This window comes from Pangasianodon hypophthalmus, chromosome 11 (assembly GCF_027358585.1).
Source record: "Pangasianodon hypophthalmus isolate fPanHyp1 chromosome 11, fPanHyp1.pri, whole genome shotgun sequence".
NCBI classification, from domain to species: Eukaryota; Metazoa; Chordata; class Actinopteri; order Siluriformes; family Pangasiidae; genus Pangasianodon; species Pangasianodon hypophthalmus.
In genome coordinates this window covers 26,342,332-26,360,782 of record NC_069720.1, presented here as the reverse complement: position 1 = coordinate 26,360,782, position 18,451 = coordinate 26,342,332, and the positions used below count along the sequence as shown (strand labels likewise).

The window sequence follows — 18,451 nt, the reverse complement described above, 5'->3', positions numbered from 1 at the left end:
GGTTTAAGAAATATCTCTGGTCAGCTGTGTTTGATATAGCAGGTGTGTCTCCCATCGCCAACAACGCAAACACAGAAGAGCTAATATTATTATATATATAATCAGGTTTCAGCCAAATTTCCAGCCCAGCTTCATCTCAAAATCCATACAAAAGACCTGAATTCAGGTGATATTAACTGTTCTATCCACTGCTTCTGCTATTGGCGCTTACTGCAGTTCCCATTTTTGAACTATTTTGTAATGCAATAATAACTTTATGGAGCTAAATAGGGCAGTGTGCACACTGCCCCATGATTATTCATCTACAGGTGAGCAGATCTGTGTAACATCAGCTTATATCTGTCAGATTTTTTCAATTGTTGGTCGCTCAAAGAGGCGAATGAATGGAGTTGTGAATGATGATTTTATGAAGATTAACATTTGTTAATAGAATGGCTGATGTAAGTGGTGGGGCTCTGCACCTCCGGCCCCTACGGACGAACCGTCAGCGGTGAGGGCAGTGCGACAGCTGTGAGTAATGGGCCATATTCAGAGTTGACTTACATGCACATTATGAGGATTTAATAATGATATTGTTAATATATTCACAATATAGTGGACTACTGTTCAAAGTTTATCTGAATATTTTCTGAATAATAGCATTTTATGTTATTATATTAGTCTGAACAGTATTTTTATTGTCTCTTATCTTACTGCAGTTGAAAGTACATGACAAAAAATGTGATGTCGTTTGTCAGTCCGCATTTTCTAATCCCTTGATTTTTTTTTTCATGTTTACAGTCCTTGTCTTTAAAGGTGATAATCTGAACACATCTTAAAATCTAGAAAAGCTCTAAACAAGAAACATCTGGCAACCTCAGCGGCATGAACTGCAGGTAGGTAATTTTAACAATATGAAAGATCTAACCCAAAGTTAAGCACCTGTGTAAGCCAAGTCTGAATATGTAAATATTGATGCAACTTTTTAACTTAATTTACCAACCAAGTGTTAGTATGAAGTAAGCACAATATGAAAGATAAGAATGATCATGCAGTGTAAGCTTTACTTTAAATAGGCGTTTCACTACTCCATCCAAAACGTCCCATTTGGTTTTCCCACTAACTCCAATACAGCCGATCAGGAAGTCCCGTGGTCTGCAATCCTAAAACACACAAAATGTCATCATACTTATTACTGACACAGTGGCTCTGTCTCAAATCACCACTATGCACTGTACTCTATGCACTGTTCCAGCATCCTGATTCTCACAGATCAGGGTTATAACGACTGAAAGTGCAGATCTGGAAGCTATGCAAGTGTCATTGTTCACATAGTGGCCTGCATAGCTTTCATACATCTGGAGGATTAAAAATTCTGTCCATTAGTCAGAGCCTAATAATACCTCATCAGGACAGAAAACTGTCCTGACCACTTCTGCTGACTTTGCATAACAAGTTAATCAGTGAAGATGAACTGAAGGCTATAATAGTGTGTATTTTGAGAAAACAGGCTATTTAACCAATCATGCCACAACAACAGACTTGACTGTGTTCATTTTTGATAATAAATTTAAGGGCGAACCTCTTTCCTGGGAGCATCCTCCCCCTGTAAACTGACTATGATCTTTACATGTTGGCCATCTTTACGGAAACTGCCATCTCCTCCAGAATCATCCAGCAGTATATCTGCAGTGGGAGAGGAATTTTTTAAAATATTTTTTTAATACACTCACATCAAAAATGCAATATTACAACATGCTGCCTTCCCACATTTGTCTAGAAATATCATTTGACTTTCATTTTTTTAATAACAGATGAAGTAGAAACAGTGCTTGGTCATGAATTTTACCAAAGCTTGTGGACTCATGGGGGTTTTGTTGTGAGAGTTCGTTTGATGGAGTTGTGATGGAACATGGGGTGATTAACGTTCGGCCACCGTTTGCCTGATTCTCCATCTTCAAACGGTCATTTTCCGCTTTCAGCTTCTCAATCTCAGCCTATACAAACACACACAAACAAAGCCATTTGTTATCTTCTAGTATTTGTTTGACTAAACTTTATATTAAAAATTTCTCAGTGTTGCCTGAAGTGTGGGGAATACACACAAAGTGAGTGACAGTAAAACTATACTGGTGTATACTCAACTCAAACATGAAATAACCATTAACATTTTTGTTAGAATGGATTTTGTTTGCTCTATTGTTTGGAATAGAGTCTTAAAAAATGGCTGATGTTCTACTAAGAACGCTAATGACTGATAAATTCTAGCATTTGGGACAAATTCAGCATAGAAATCATGTGGTTTTTGGTTTATTTATTTTTTTATTTTTTATTTTTTACCTGCATCCGATTCATGGCCTCTCGTAATTGGTCAAGCTGGTGGGCGGAGCTAAGTGCCTCTAACCGGATGTCTGTCAACTTCATTTCTTTCTCTCTCAACTCACTCCGTAGCTGCATTACAGTTTCCGCCTCTCCATCTAAACCCTCTGGCAACCTGTGGATTAATAATAAACAGTGAAACATAAACAGCTACAGCATTGTATGGGTACAAAAATGATTAATCATTAGTGCAATCTGCTGGAGAAAGAAAGTCCCGTCCCGTCCCCCCCATCCCGTCCCCGCCACTGACACACATGCACGCACACACACACATAAACACACAGACATACAGTGAGTTGGAGTTCCTGAGCATGGGTGTGGAGCTGCTGGATCCATTATGAGGGAGTTTAGGAGATGAAGGGAGTGAGTCGTTCATTTCCTCAATGTCTGAATGGGACGAGGCGGATTTAGGTGACTTCTTTTTGGTGAATGCCTGTTTAAAGGAGCTACGCAACTGAAAAACAGAGACAAGAGACAAGAAAGAGTGAGCTGGGAAGTGTTGGAAATGATAAGCGATAAAGCATTACGTAGAGTGCAGCAGGGGGAAAACAAGAGTGGAGAAAAAGACAAAATAAAGAAACACAAGGAAGGATAGTGCAGAAAGAGAGCAAAACTACAGTTTCATTTATTACTGGAGTAACATGCACTTTAATATGGTTGTGTTACGCTTGGATTTCATGGCATTTTTTATACAGTAAATAAAGTACAAATAATAAAATATGACTGGTGTAATGTTGTGCTGTTACTTTAAGAATACGCAATAGCATAAGAAGACATCCCAACATGCAAATAAATAAATAAAAAGGTTCATCTCCAGAGCCACACTGTCACTCTTCGTTCGACTGATTACTGTCCGATCAGCACTGAAATTATCACCATTAATTATTCTGTTGGATCAATTTTCCATATTTATTAATTTTTCCCCCCATATTTATTAATGCTACTATCTCTTCAGTGTAACAGACAGCACCTGTGCACTGCAGACAATCTGACAGCTGCCATTTATACCGTGTACTAGCTGAATCCAGCTGAAACTAACAGCTTGATCAACGCATGGTATCCATTGCATGAGGAAAGCAATTAAATCAGATTTAAGCAGATGGACCGTTTTTACAGCCACATTTGTTAACTGGCTCCTTTTCTACCTAATGTAGTTTTTTCAGAACACCTAGGCAAGTTAATAAAACTTTTCTGCATCGGTTTGGGGAAATATATTTATGTTTTCTTCAAATAGAGGTGTGAAATTACGATATAGGCCAAAAAAAGCCTCAGAATTTAGTAGTGGGAGGTTCACTAGTCCTGTGCTCAGGACAGCCAGATTAAATGTGTTGGTTTATTAGACTGCTGATATAATGTTTTTCTTCCAGTTCAATAAAAATAAAGAAAACAATGCTAGTCAGATGAATTAATCAGGGGCATTCAGGGATTTGGAAATTTTTGAAATTATATAACTCTAGTGCAACAAGCAGTCACACACACATACACAGGTTGTTTGCCTTCACCGTACGTTTAGAGGCAAAAAAAATCTGAGAATCTGAGCTGCGTGTGTGACGACTATGCAGCTTCAGTTAAAGTGAGACGTCACACTGCATACCGGTGAACGTCCCAAAAATAACCAAGTTGTAAATTTAGTTATAAAACTGTAACATTGGCAATGTTGGAAATATTTTGGAGTCAACCTGTAAATCTGCTTATATTCGCTTAATAACAATTCGCTTAAGAACAATAATTTTTCACTGGCACTTTGTTTGTTTATTTCACTTGTCCTCCAAATTGCTACCTGATTGGTCAAGAGTTTATAAAATGCTGAACTTTTTTAAATAAATTTGGAAGCATGTCGCTGTGGCCATAAAAACACTTTGCGAATGCCTTCCACTGAATTACATGTAAAACTTCCCAACTGTGAAAGACAAAAAAAATGGGGAAAGCATCAGCAAGAGAGAAAGCAGAGAGCGAGGGTGCTGGAGCTAACAGGGTAATGGTTAGCATACCGCAAAATCATGTTAGCAAAGCTTATTAATGCTAACACACTTCCTCTTACCTCAGACACCTGCCATATGAAGCGACGAGGAAACAGAAAGACACAGAAAGCAGACTTAGCGCTGGTGTGTGTGTGTGTGTGTGTTTGTGTGTGTTTGTGAGCATGCAGTTTCACACACCCAGTTTTTCTTTTTCTTCTTGCCACTGTTGTCTGTATTCTCCATGCTGGAGTGGCTGGTGATGCTGGATACACTGTCTGATGAGTGCTGTCTGCGCATACACATCTCTGCCTGAACTGAGACTGAGCCCACAGAACCTTTACACACACACACACACACACACACACACAATACAAACACATTAACAAACACTATCATAACTGTTTCCACAGTGGATATTCTTCACATGTTCACATTACAGATCCGATCTGTCTAACTTAACAGTTTATAACTACAAGTGACTCATATCGCTCTTTAATGTGACCGCACCTGTCCCTGAAATAGGCCCTGCATGACATGTAATTTAAGCTAAAATCCTATTCATGCTAGCATAAATATAACCTCACATTGTTCTTGCTAACTCATACTAAGATCTAGCTAATTGACAAGTATACATAGGTAATATTGAAATGTATGATTATGGGAACATGGCTGTGTGATGATATTACAGTCATTTAAGCTCTGTCTCACCTGTGCGTTCAGGTTTACAGGTGAGCTCTGGAGTGTTAATGACACCGTTAATGGCAGCTTGAGCCACAGCGTTCTGCTTCTTTAGCAACTCAATGGTCTTTCTCAACTCATTCAGCTCAGAGTCCTACACACACACACACACACACACAAGCAAGCAAGGTTTATACAGCTACAACACTGGACATTGTACAAAAACTGAAAAACCCTGAAACAAAATAGGACATAAAATAACTTTATTAAACTTCTGAGCCAACTTTCTGGAAGCTTCCTCTCTTCTTTCTCATGTGACTGAGAAAGCAAGCTAACTATATTTCAAAACCACAATGTCTTTCCCAAATCAAGAAACTCTTAATTACAGTTGACAACAATAGTCATCGAATATTTTACTTCAGTTTTACTGAATTAACTGATTTACTTCAGTTTTTTGGGTTTGTTACATTCAAGTTCACTATCATATTCTTCTATAAAACAAAGCGACACACTTACAGTGCTGCTGAGAGCCTAAATGGAATCCTGTAGACGCTATGATTTTACGGGGAGATTTTTTAGGAACGATGGAAAACAACCACAACAAAGGTTGTACAGTTTAATATTTTTCAAATGAATTAAATGGTTATTTTGTGGAGAGCCAGCAGAAATATGCAGCTCTCGGCACAGCGCCCGGTCTACGTGAGCTATGTGGAGCAGCAGCTCAATAAAATTAAAGCATATTTCTTTTGTTTGTACAGAAATATAGTAGAAATATGGTTTTATTTTAGAGCTCAGTAAGGCAGTTTTAGTGGTTCAACAAAAATGTTTTTATTTAATTTTAGCATTAAGTAAATATTCGCATCATGTTAATGAAATTTTTTTTGAGCAGGGTTGCCAGGTTTCACATGTAATATCCACAAATCAGAAATGTGTGTGCATTTACCTTCTGCTCTGCTGTCATAGTGAGGCTCTTTAGTCTGATGGTCATGTTGGCCAGACTTTGCTCAAATGCTGCTACCAGGTGGGCCTGAAAAATCATACACACACACACGCACACACCAGATTCATGCAAATTATGCAGTACACTCCTCACAAAACGGATAAGGTTTGGAATACTGTATTTGGTTCCCTACAAGTGATGGTGTTTGCGTGGCCTATGTAGTGAGTATAACGTGAGGTTTGGGACACAGCCATAAAAGAATAATCATGGTGAGGCTTTTCCCTCCTCTGTTCTCACTTTTTCTTGATCCACCCCGACTGATAGGCTCTCAGAGAAGCCAAACACTGTGATATTACGCCATGTGACTGGGTCTCATTTCACTGCAGTGATAGCCACAGTCTCTGTGATAAATAATTCGCAGACAAAGCAATGACATCTCACAGTCCTTCACTGAGGAACAGGGAGTCTCAAGGTTATCGTTCCCTTTTCCATCGCTGTCCCTGTCTCTCCATTATGGAATTTATAAACAGGATCTTTAACAGAGAGCATGGGTGGCTAATCTGAGTGCGTGGAACAGTGCTAGCAAGTGTGCTTATTAACAGAGAGCATGAGGTGCTGTGATTTTCGAACACACAAGGCTATTTCCAAGCATGGAGCAGTGACTCGAGCATGCAGAGAGGGATAGACATAGAGGCCACGCCTCCTTCACAGAGACAAATAGGCAGAGAGGCCACTCCTCCTTGTTAGCTTTTCTTTGAGGAGTGGGAGATTACGCCCTCTTTATTGTATTATTATTATTATTATTATTATTATTATTTTTATTATTATTATGTGTATTGATTTATTAGGAACAACACAGTCTGAGAGATGGTGAGTCACAGCACTGGGTAATTCAGCTCACATCACCAATTACATGCAACATGCTCACTCACGCAATGAAGAACCGGTTACATACACCCATTCTGCTGTGTGTGTGTGTGTGTGTGTGTGTGCGTGTGTGCACTCACGTTAGCACTCAGCTGTGTTGTCAGTGCCGACACTTTCTCCTGCGAGGCGTCCAGCTCTCTGCGCAACTTCCGAATCTGAAAAATATTATTATTATTATTATTATTGTTGCTGTTGTTGTTGTTCTTGTTGTTAAGAAAAATACACATAAATGTGGATCAAAAAAGAGAGAGAAATAAGAGAGACTGACAGAAATAGACAAAGAGAGACATACAAAGATTACAAAGAGAAAAGACGAGAATGGAATGAATAAAGAAGGCAAGAAATTGCAAAGGTTAAAGAGAGCTGATGCGTGAGTGAATATAGGTGGGGCGTCATAGAAAGTTCACTTGCACAGGTGTGTTAAAGAGAATAGGAATAGAATAAAAGAAGAGTTGCAGGTGTGTGTCTGTGTGTTTGTCAGTGTGCGTGTGTTTTTGTGCAGACAACGCAAGTTAAGATCAGAGAAGGATGTACACGACACAACTCCTACTGAGTAACGTGTAAACACACAGTGGTGCTGTAGGTAACTCCCTCTCTCTCTCTCTCCACAGTTATACTGTTTCTATGGTTATACCTCAAAGGGTGTTCTTTCAGTACTTTACAATCGCAGTATTAATCTTTCTCATTGTCTTTAGCAGTACAGGTCTAGTCTAAACTGATATTTATGATTGTTGTCACGGTTGCAGTCTGTATTCCAAGTTGCAGTGATTTTGAACTGTGATTGACCAACACCCTTCCACCCCCTTTTTTCCCTCTCTATGTGGCCAATTCACACCCAACAGCGAGCTCTCCCCTTATACAACAGCTACCAACCAGGGAGGTGAAGACTGACACGTGCTTCCTCTGAGACATGAGAAGTCAGCCAGCACATCTTATCGAACTGCTGTTTATGCTGCGCCACAAAGCAGCATAACACACGTGGAGGACAGCACTATCTTCTTCCACATACACAACACAAGCGCCCATGATTGGACAGAATGGACAGGGGAGAGTGTAAAGCCATCCCTCCCAGGCAGAGATCATGGCCACAACTGCTCTATTGGGCTCTCAGGCACACAATCGGGAAGGAAGTGTGTCATCGCTGAGAGGAAGTCTCTCTACAATAATGCAAATGATTTTCTGATGCACTTGGAAACCAATATGAAACACAAAGGTTATCATGCAGAGTGCTGATTTGAGATCAGTCATGAATGTGTGTGTTCTGTGCTCTCTCATTGTGTCCCAGAGACAGAACTGATTCCACGTCATTGTTTCAGAGCCACATCACTCGATTCAGATAAACGGTTACTGAAAATGAGCATGAAACAGGACCTGCGTGAAACCACCCTCAGGCATGTCTTTACAACAGGTCATTGAGAACACACACACACACAGAGAAAGAGAGAGAGAGAGAGAGAGAGAGAGAGCAAGTATGTACAAGTATAAGTGTATAAGTGATATGCACACAAGTAGGGGAAGTCCCTCTCAAAGAGACAGAGAGAGAGGAGAAGATGTGTGTGTGTGTGTGTGTGTGTGTGCTCACCTCTGACTGTGACTTCTCTTCATTCTGGAAAAGAACAAATAAATGATTCACAAGATTTAACATACACACAGTTTTTTTTTTGTTGTTTTTTCCAGTAACTGTTCCACAGGGATGTTATGTCTGGAATGATGGAGATGACCGATGGCATTCTAATCTAATCACTCACACACACACACACACACACACACATAATATAAAACAGTATAACAATAAGCATAACAATAATTAATTAAGGCTATGCACTACACCTAATACTAAACTCTAAACACTTACACAGTGTTTAAATAAAAAAAAAAAAAGCTGCACTTCTTATGTATATACACTTTTATCCCTGGGGACAGTGAAAGGTCCCCACAATGTGTAAATTGTCATGTATTCCAGTCATCATTAAGACATAAGAGTGTGTGCCCAGTCCAACAACACACACACACACACAAACAACACAATAATATGACAACTGCAAAACAAATTTGACTTTAGTAATAATTCATCCAGCACCTCTAATAAACTCTGATTCAACAAGAGTAATTATAAAAGTTCATTTATTAATTTATGAAGTCTATAGTCCTTCTGCAAATAGCCAATTTTGCTCAACAGCTCTGCTAAAACAATAAAATCTACACTCTGAAGCCTACACACCCTGAGTAAGTCCATTACTGTACTAGTGTGTTCATGCAAACACACACAGTGTGTTATGACAACAAGCTGATAGATTATTGGTCTCCACCTACACTTGTCAGTGTTTTTGTTTTTGTGTGCTTGCATGATAGCACATGCTGGTTTTCACTACACACACACACACACACACACACACACACACACCCTACAGCAGCACCCATCCAAATGTTATCGCCAAGAAAAATAGCCTGAGGTATGAAACACACACTCCATTACGTATGAGAGACAACATGCACAGAGACACACCAGACAGACAGGCAGACATATGGGTAAATAAAGAGACAGTGAGATGTATACACACACACATGGACACACAGACACACACACACACACACACACACACACACACTAGTTAATGATCAGGTGTGTGTCAATATTACATTATTCATACAGTAATAATCACAGTAATCACAATTTTATCATGGTTTATTATACTGTCTTAGTATTCTGTAAGCCCTAGATTTAAGTTTTTCAAACAGAATTCTGCTAATGCCTCAGAGAAGGACACGTCACACACACCCACACACACAAAACTTCAAATTTGCCTAAAATAAGGATCCTAATGAGATAGCTGTCCTTTTAACTCAAGTAATGACATAAATATATGCATAGAAATTTAGAAACAAATACACATAACCACAAAATACATTTAAACAAATAATTGTGTGTGTGTGTGTGTGTGTGTGTGAGAGATCTTACCGTATTATGCCAAGCACTCACATCACCACAGATCGTCAGAGTAGCCATCATTTTTACACTTAATTTTGTTTTATTCCTCAGTATTCGTCTTTTTAATTCTCTCTCCGGCTAATACTCTGTTTGTTTGTCTGTCTCTCGTTCTATTCTCTCTCTCTCTTTCTTCCACAGATTAAGAACTTCACTCTGTCAGCACTCTCTCTCTCTGTCAGTGAGACACACCTTCAGCTCTGCCCCCAATGGCGATGCACCGGTGTGGCTGATGCACTGACTGAAAATTCTTACACTCATTCTTTATCTTCAATGTTATGCACCTACTTTTTCTAATCTCTCTCTCGCTCCTTTTCTTTCATTCCTGTTCTCTTCTCTGTCTGTCCTACTCTCTTCCTAGTGTGACACACCTTTAGCTACACCTTCACAGGTAGCTAATAGACTTTGTTTTGTTTTTTTTTACCTAAATTTATATTTCTAATCCTTAAAAACAGAAATTGAAAAAACTCACCGTGGAGTAGATGGAAGATGTACTCGAGACCAGAGAAAGAGACGATCCATGTACTGGAGGGGAAAAACAAAGAAAACACGGACATCAAATACTTTTACTTTAATTTTAATATATATTAACTGAGGAATTATTATATTGTATTTACCAGAAAATATCAGTGTATCATGAGATGCGGAGTGTGTGCGAGCTGCACTACTTTGATGTGGGAATGCCACGTTTTATTGAAATATTCCTGCACTATTACTGTAATATACACTAATATGTATATATTATGGTTATAATAATGGAAGTGAGTGCAGTGCATTCAGAATGCAACTGTGTTTAAAAAGAGCAGCAAAAAAGCAGAGCAAAACAAAAGGTCAAAAAGTAACTTCTCAATAAAACCCTGAATAACGCAAACAAGCTTCATTTATTTCATTTCATTAGCTAGCTGTTTATGCTGATCGCCAAGATCCCTACAGCAAGCAGAAGCACTCGCGCTTCCTACTAAAGTGATGACAAGCAGTCTCCTTCTCAAAAGAAGAGATTAATAATAATAATAATAATTAGCTAGCTGGTTCAGTCGGATACCAGATCTTAGTGGTAACACTGTTGCTATGGTTACAGTGTTACATGTTGCGTGAGCTACTTTTTCCATATCAGCAGAAAAAAAAAAAACGCTTGAGGCAGCACTTTTTCTCTACAATAACACGCCCGATGTGAACACTGACTTACAAAGATAATGTTCAGCTTACTGTGAGCTGAGAGAAACACGGGTGTGTGGCATCAAATTACACGCCATGGCAAATCACACACTCTCAGACCAACCACAGTCTCCCTGACAATGCGACACCCCCGCAGGACAACAGGAGGAAGTGATGTGATGACACATAGATGAGAGATCAGACAGGAGAGAAAGAGAAGGAGAACCACCCAGTCTGTGTGTGTGTGTGTGTGTGTGTGTGTGTGTGTGTGTGTGCGCGTGATGTTCATATCTGATACACTGCTCCTGTTTTACAATACCACTAAAACATAGTATTTGCCCAAGGGGTGTTTTATGAATGGCTGGATTATGTAACGCTGCACATTATTCAAGCACACAGCAGACGGAGAGGTGGAGAGAGGGATAAAGATACAGTGAAGGAAAGAAAAGACTTTCAATGACATGGTGGCTCCGTCTCTCCTGCTTCAACCCGTAATAACTGAAAAATCATTACCGATAAATTATTAAACAGACTGTATTATTTGTTTTATACTCATTTATGATCATTATTGTGTTACATATTAAACAGTTACTGTCACTTTTCCTCCCTCAGTCACCATTGAACAGCACATTTGGCTGATTCCCTCAATCACTGATCCATATATCCTTCTTCTTTCTTTTCTCCTTTTTGATTATCTCTCCCACTCCATGTATCATCCTCCCCTTTACTTGTATCCAATTGGCTGTCGCTTTTATCCAAGCAACTTACAGTTGAGAATTAAGTGTCTTATTCAAGCAGTTGCTGAGATGTGAACTCACAACCTTCTGCTCAACAGCCCAAAGCCATAACTCCTGAGCCACCACCTCCAACATCCCTCCCGCATCCCTCCTTCCTGTTCCCTCACCTTCTTCAAACCCATCTCTGAAGGAGGCGGAGCGACTCATGATGCGGTTTTTCTCATCCAATGAGACACAGGAGTTTCTCAGACGGCCCTCATTGCATATGTCCAGCACTGCGTCCTGATTGGTCAGACCGCTGTTGCGCAGACTCACAAGGTTTATCTGAGCTGCTGTGGTGGGACTGGCTGCAAACACACACACACGCACTTGAATACTCCTACAAGTCCATTACTCTCACAAATTTTTTAAATTAAAAAATCCATGATAAATATCTCTCTGGTTTGAGTATTGTGGTGTAATCAATTCTCTGAGCACGCCTGATTTATGCTGATGAACATAAAGAAGTCCAGTTTACCAAGCTGTCCGAAATTGAAACGCGTCCCAGATGGTGAGGTCACACTGGAGCCGGTAGAAAAAGGTGAGTTACTGGCCGACTCCTGCAATCCGCTGATAGAATGCGAACGCAGCCAATCACGGGCCTCTTCTGGGCGGAGCTGCGGCGAGGGGGTGTACCTGCAGGAAAGTATCACAGGTCCTCCAACTGACAAATCAGTGTCAGGTAAAAATAAAAGTGTCACCACTTTTGGCATAATACACTCTCATTACTGATGCACTGTGTGTGTGTGTATGTGTGTGTGTGATGCGAAAACTGTTATTAAGTCTGACTGAGCTGACAAGCCAACATTTACTCAACATCAGCATGCTAGCAGCTTGCTCCAGGATAAAGCTCACAGCAACAGGAGGGGACATCACAAAGCTAAACTTAAAAATAATGTGCTGGCACAGCTTGCCCACACACACACACACACACACACAGGTGCCTTAGCCCCACAAGGAATGTGCACAAATACTAAAGAATGTTTAGTTCCACACGCACAGAGGAGCCCGAACAGCAAAATAAAGCTGGCAATATTGTTTCTAAAGCGGGCCTTGTCAACTTCCCTTAAAGGGACAGTGTGACCAACAAAAAAAAAATTACCCCTTACCCAAATTCCCCCCTACATCAAATGTCAGCCAAGACCTGTTATGATTCTCTCTTAAAGATAAAGTCCACCCTAAAACGTGAAAAATTATTACTGAATTATTTATTGATAAGTGCTGTTTTTATAATTCCTGTGAGAAGTTGGGTGCCACGCTGATGTCATGGGGGACACTGTTATTGCTAGCGCAGTTACAATGACATTTTGTAGAACAAAAACTTTCAGCAATCTCAGACATTTGTCATAAAAATCAGGACTGACACACTCACTGCACTGCTGAAATGTAAATGAAACAGTGACAGCCAGTTTTGTGATAAATACTTAAAAGTGTAATGCAAGCTACACGGTTGTACAATACATAGCACAGCGCTCAAGTAATTCACACACACACACACACACACACACACATACATACACAAACCTTCTGTGATAGCAAATTAAATGAAGAACTGCTACATTAGCGGGGTTCAGCAAAGCATTTTGGCAAAGTAACCACTAGGTGGTGCCAATAGAAAAATCAATGCAAGGGCAAAAGACAAACGCACAGAAACCACAGGTGTTAGTTAGCAGTGGTTAAGCACACAAACACCTTTACCTGTCCTGTTTCCGAGGCAAGGTGTTGCGGCTGAATTTGGGACTAGCAGAGGGAGAAGAGAAGGGACTAACAGAGGAATTAGGGATTAGAGGAGAGAAAAAGAGAATAAGGTTGGGAGGGTGGACATAAGAAGAATTATGTATACATTATTGGGAAACTTCAGACCTTAAACTTCAGCCAACAACACTCCATCCAAATACTCCATTTAGATATCTTAACAAAACACTGACTCATTTTCCCAACCTGAATACCAGTACAGACTAATATCAACCCAGACTGATGTAAACCCAGGTGTCTGAATATTATAAACAAAATGTCCTTTTCAAAATGTGCTAGGTAATTTGACTATTCAAATACTCTTTTTGCCTTGATCATCCCATCTGGATATACATTCAAATATACATTTCAAACAAATCCATCCAAATATCCCGGTTAAACACCCTGTTCAAACATCTCATTAATGCACTGTTTAACTATACAATTAAATAAATCCATCCAAATTATCTCACTCAACTATTCCTTCCTAATACTTGTATCCATTTATTCTATTGTAACACTGCAATCCAAAAACACATGCCTCCCTCATCCAAATATCCAGAATCCCTGTCCTACTCTGCTCAGTTCCGCTAATCAAATACCTCTGTCTAAACATCCCATTCAAATACCTATCAGTTACCCTCCCTATCTCAAATACCCCTGTTAAATATCCATTATTTAAAAAAAAAAGCAAAGTTCTGACCAAACATCACATCTAAATTCTAAAATCCAGTGCCCCTATTCCAAAACTCAGATATAAATACCCTGTTTAAATACACCAGCTGAATAAGGCAACCAACACATCAAACAAATGCATCCAAACAATCTCACAGAATTACCCCTGTCCAAATACTCCATTCGGATACCTACATATCCAAATACCTAAATATCCTATTCGAAGACTTCTGTTGCTTCCTCTCATCCAACTCACCTCTCCGTCTTGGCACTTCCAGCGCGAGTGATTGGGTGGTGGCCGTTGTCTCGCTGATGCCCGCTGCTGACTGACATATCGATGGATTCAGTGCTGGTGTGCATGCTGCTGACAGAGGGGTGGCCCCATGTGCCCGTGCCCCCTGAGTAGCCCGAGCCAGGGCTGGACACCTGCTCACTGCCCCCTGCACCCCCACTACTGCCCGCTGAGGGGGAGTCCAGGAGCCCAGCGGAGGGCACAGAGTGGTGTCCCAGTGTGGCATGAGGGTTTGAAATGACCACAGAGTTCTTCAGGTTCTCTGTGGCAGTGGCCTGCTTAGCAGCTTTACCTCCAAAAAGTCTAAAGACAAACAGGATGAGAAAGCTGAAATAAAACAGGGAGTAAGAAAAGTACAAAATAAAGAGTTGAGAGTGTCAGGTCAAAGAGAACTTTGGGAATTGTATTTTTCTGACCTTATGGCAGGCATTAACATTAAGCAAATGGAATAAATTAACTTTTTAGTAAATAGCAAGCTCTAACTAGTTAGACAGTCAGCTAGCTAGTCAAATAAGGATTTTTGATATTCATTAACTGTTTCCATTCACCTACACCTTACCTTCAAACTGCTTAAAACCTGTTGTCTTATATACTAAATATTCCTGATCTAATTGCAAGCAAACACAATTATTTATTTATTTATTCTTTCTAAATGCAATCTCTGCCATGTCTACTTTTTAAAAATCCACACATATTGTGGGAGAATTACAGCCCTGTGTCTAAGAGCTTTATCTCTATATTCTTCTTCACACCAACAGTGAAAGATAATATTACACTTTTACAGTACAGGAAAATGTAGTTATTGGATCTTCCAATGATTTTCAGATCATGTTTTAAAAGCGAGTTTAAATAAGTATCAAACAAAGGTCACGCAAGAAAGAAAGTAAAAGTGCAGCTATATTGGGAAACATCATCAACACTGCATCAACACTGCATCACAGTTAATTGTATTATACAAACACATTAATTATATTATAACTAATATTGAAAGTAAAAATAGCACAACAATTAGATATTTTCCCTAAATTGTCCATCCCAGATTGCACAACACCAATATTTAAGATATTTATGCACAAGTACTACTATAGTCCACTGGGGGCAGCAGCTCACAGGTTGATGAGCACTTCAACACATTTGTGTGTGTGCATGTTTTTATATCGCGATGAGGACCAAATGTCCCCACATGGATAGGAATATCAGACAGTTTTGACCTTTGTGGGGACATCTGATTGGACCCATGAAGAAAACTGCCTTTTTTTACTTGTGTGTGTGTGTGTGTGTGTGTGTGAATACCTGCGCAGTGTGGGTGATGAAACCTCTGTATATTTACTTCCTTGTCTCGCTGTCTGTGGAATTGTCGAACTTGAGCCAACCACGTTTGTTCTCAAGTTGTCCGTCTCTGAGACTCCACCCTTTTCCTTGTCCGTCTGATTGGTTTTCGCATTGGGGATGGACTCTCGTGTCTTATTGGTCGAGGCAGTAACATTGATGGCAGGGCCTCGGCTGCTCGATCCCGATTCAATGCTGCTGGTGGATGAGCGGTTATGGGTGGAGCGTGAAGGTCGTGGCAGACTCCGATACTGCAGTGTCGACCTAACACTGGTTGCTAGGCCGCCATCCTCCTGAGTCACCATGGCACACTCTGGTGCTGACCCTTTCAGACCAGATCTGACTCCACCCACCATCAGTGCTGTGGATTTGGGGATTTTCCCCAGTGTGGCTGAGCCACTGATGACCGTGACTCTGCTAGCTGACACCATGGCTGTGCTGGAGGTCGTTGCTGTGGCAGTGGGACCAGATATGGACCCGGAGGTGGGTTTCTTAAAGCCGAAGGAAACACGGGAGAGGACAGGGTCACAGCTCTGAATGTTGTTAGTGTGGGGAGAAATGCGGCCTTTCTCTGACACTTTAGCATCATCCGTTTTAGCTACAAAAGACAGACAGTACAAATAAAAGTCTTGTATATTTATTATAACAAGAAATGGTTATTGAGTTAAGTTAAATAAATATAATTTGTACTCACATACTGCTTCAGAAACAAGAGATACTAAAGAACAGAATTTCACCCACTGTTTTAGTAACTCACTGTTAGGTAAATACAGCCAACTAGCTACTCAGCTAATTAGTGATTAGTGTATGAGATTAGTACACTACATAAATCTGCACAGGCATAGAACACAAGGATACTAAAAACATAATGACTTCTAGTGCTATGCTACAGCTAATGCAGCTAACCATATTTCATAAAACACACGTCTGATGTTTGTAAGCCACCCCTCGGCTGACAGAGCATTACGAGAAATACACACAGACCCTCACACACCAACAACAACAAAGTACGTAAATTCAAACAGAAAATGACCACTATCTTGTTAGGACAGAATTTGTGTTTCTAATGTTTAAAGAGTCTAAAGAAGGCCAGTGTAGCAACATAACTAAAGCAAACCCACCAGTCCCATGTGTTTTCATCATGCCTGGTCCTGAGGTAACTGTTGTGTTTTTCGTGCGTGGCGCAGTCACGCCAACCTGGGCACTCATGCCCCGCCTCCATGAACCAGTCTGAGAGATGGCACCACCCCTTTTCCCAGATCCTCCCTTATCCGACTCATCTGATACATCAGAAGGGTTTTGTCGCCATTTTGAGCCAGACTCCATTTTCACGCTGCTGTCCGAACCTCCGTCTGATTTCTTGACTTCATCACAAGACCAGCTTGAGTTTCGCTCAGTGGCTGAATGTTTCTCAGCATCAGTCTGTGGCTATAAATGTATGAACACAACGATATAACAAATATTTTTTTCATAACAAATATAAACAACCCAATACCGTTTGAGAGAATATGGCAAACACTGAAAGATTATTTCACTAATATTGTTTTATAATACCAATCTCTCTTGGCAATTCTACTTAATATCATACCAACCTCTAATTAATACTGTAAATTCAGGATTGAGAAGTCCTTTCCATGTTGATATGGGAATTGTAGTTAAAGTAATAGATGCTCTTTAGCCAAACATTTCTGTGATTAGCACATTTGGGCAGAGGGCATGCAGTCAAATCTCCCACCGTTTCCTGTCCCCTGTTCATTCACACATCTCTACCAGTTAATCACAGTGAAGGTGTACCGTAAGATCTGACACTTTGGTTTCAGAAAGCGACTTCATGGAACTGCCACACTTCACCCTCATCTAATGGGGGTGTGGGAAGCCTCTTCAGATGGAAGTACAACTCAGTTTATTACTTTAGGGTTTGTTATAAAGGGATCTCTGATTTCTGTTTGGTTCAGCTTGTGGGTTTCAGTGCAATGTGAATAATATCAGAATTAATCCAATTTTAAAGTGTCCATGAAACAAGCCTGTTTTAGAGCTTGTGTAAATATCTTGTGAAGTCTGTATTACAGAATAATGTTAGAACAATCGTAATAGTCTTTTTTAGTAGATATTCAATCGACTTCAATAGACTTCAACAGACTTCAATAGATAACAGACTCACTGCAGTTGTAGTTTTTATTTTTTCTTGACTTCTTTTTCATCTTACCTACATTACTGTCCAACACCAGCAGAAATACATTTCAAAGGCTAATCTATGCTACTAAAATAATAGTTCTGTTATAAACTGATATTTCAAGAAACTTCTGCTCTAGCATCTGATTATGATAAAGTCACAAGTGTGAGCAATTTAGCAGTGAGAAACCAGTTGAACAAGCACGCTTTAATCTCTCAGCTTGCACATTTATCTGCTGTGCTACATGTCTTTAGATTTAGCAGTGTATTGCTGCCAAGCCCTTTGACACGCTAACTCACTGAATTCCTGTTCTAAATATGTCAAAACACGGCTCTCTTAATGACACTCAAAAGGCCACGGTGCTCAGCTATTCACTCCACTCACCTTACAATCTTACATCAGAATACAGGAGTTCTTTTCTTCTTTTTTAATCAAAACACACCATGTCTGACACTGCAGTGATGTGT

The 18,451-nt window shown here is 40.0% G+C and overlaps 1 protein-coding gene across 14 annotated transcripts in view; it reads right to left on the bottom strand.

The window, feature by feature from the left end:
• nav2a (neuron navigator 2a) overlaps positions 1 to 18,451 on the bottom strand; it is a 122,874-nt gene that overhangs the window by 11,939 nt on the left and 92,484 nt on the right. For 13 of the 14 annotated variants that reach the window (XM_053238005.1, XM_053238006.1, XM_053238004.1 and 10 more), the window contains 17 exons: positions 16,933 to 17,239; positions 15,776 to 16,409; positions 14,447 to 14,785; positions 13,480 to 13,545; positions 12,260 to 12,417; positions 11,910 to 12,089; positions 10,323 to 10,375; positions 8,447 to 8,470; positions 6,945 to 7,019; positions 5,941 to 6,024; positions 5,028 to 5,151; positions 4,518 to 4,654; positions 2,649 to 2,812; positions 2,320 to 2,473; positions 1,829 to 1,976; positions 1,562 to 1,665; positions 1,047 to 1,142 (listed from right to left, as the gene is read on the bottom strand). In XM_053238005.1, the coding sequence (XP_053093980.1) occupies positions 1,047 to 1,142; positions 1,562 to 1,665; positions 1,829 to 1,976; positions 2,320 to 2,473; positions 2,649 to 2,812; positions 4,518 to 4,654; positions 5,028 to 5,151; positions 5,941 to 6,024; positions 6,945 to 7,019; positions 8,447 to 8,470; positions 10,323 to 10,375; positions 11,910 to 12,089; positions 12,260 to 12,417; positions 13,480 to 13,545; positions 14,447 to 14,785; positions 15,776 to 16,409; positions 16,933 to 17,239 (2,847 nt within the window). The remainder of the gene's footprint in view (positions 1 to 1,046; positions 1,143 to 1,561; positions 1,666 to 1,828; positions 1,977 to 2,319; positions 2,474 to 2,648; positions 2,813 to 4,517; positions 4,655 to 5,027; positions 5,152 to 5,940; positions 6,025 to 6,944; positions 7,020 to 8,446; positions 8,471 to 10,322; positions 10,376 to 11,909; positions 12,090 to 12,259; positions 12,418 to 13,479; positions 13,546 to 14,446; positions 14,786 to 15,775; positions 16,410 to 16,932; positions 17,240 to 18,451) is intronic. The other variant, XM_053238002.1, reaches the window with a different exon arrangement.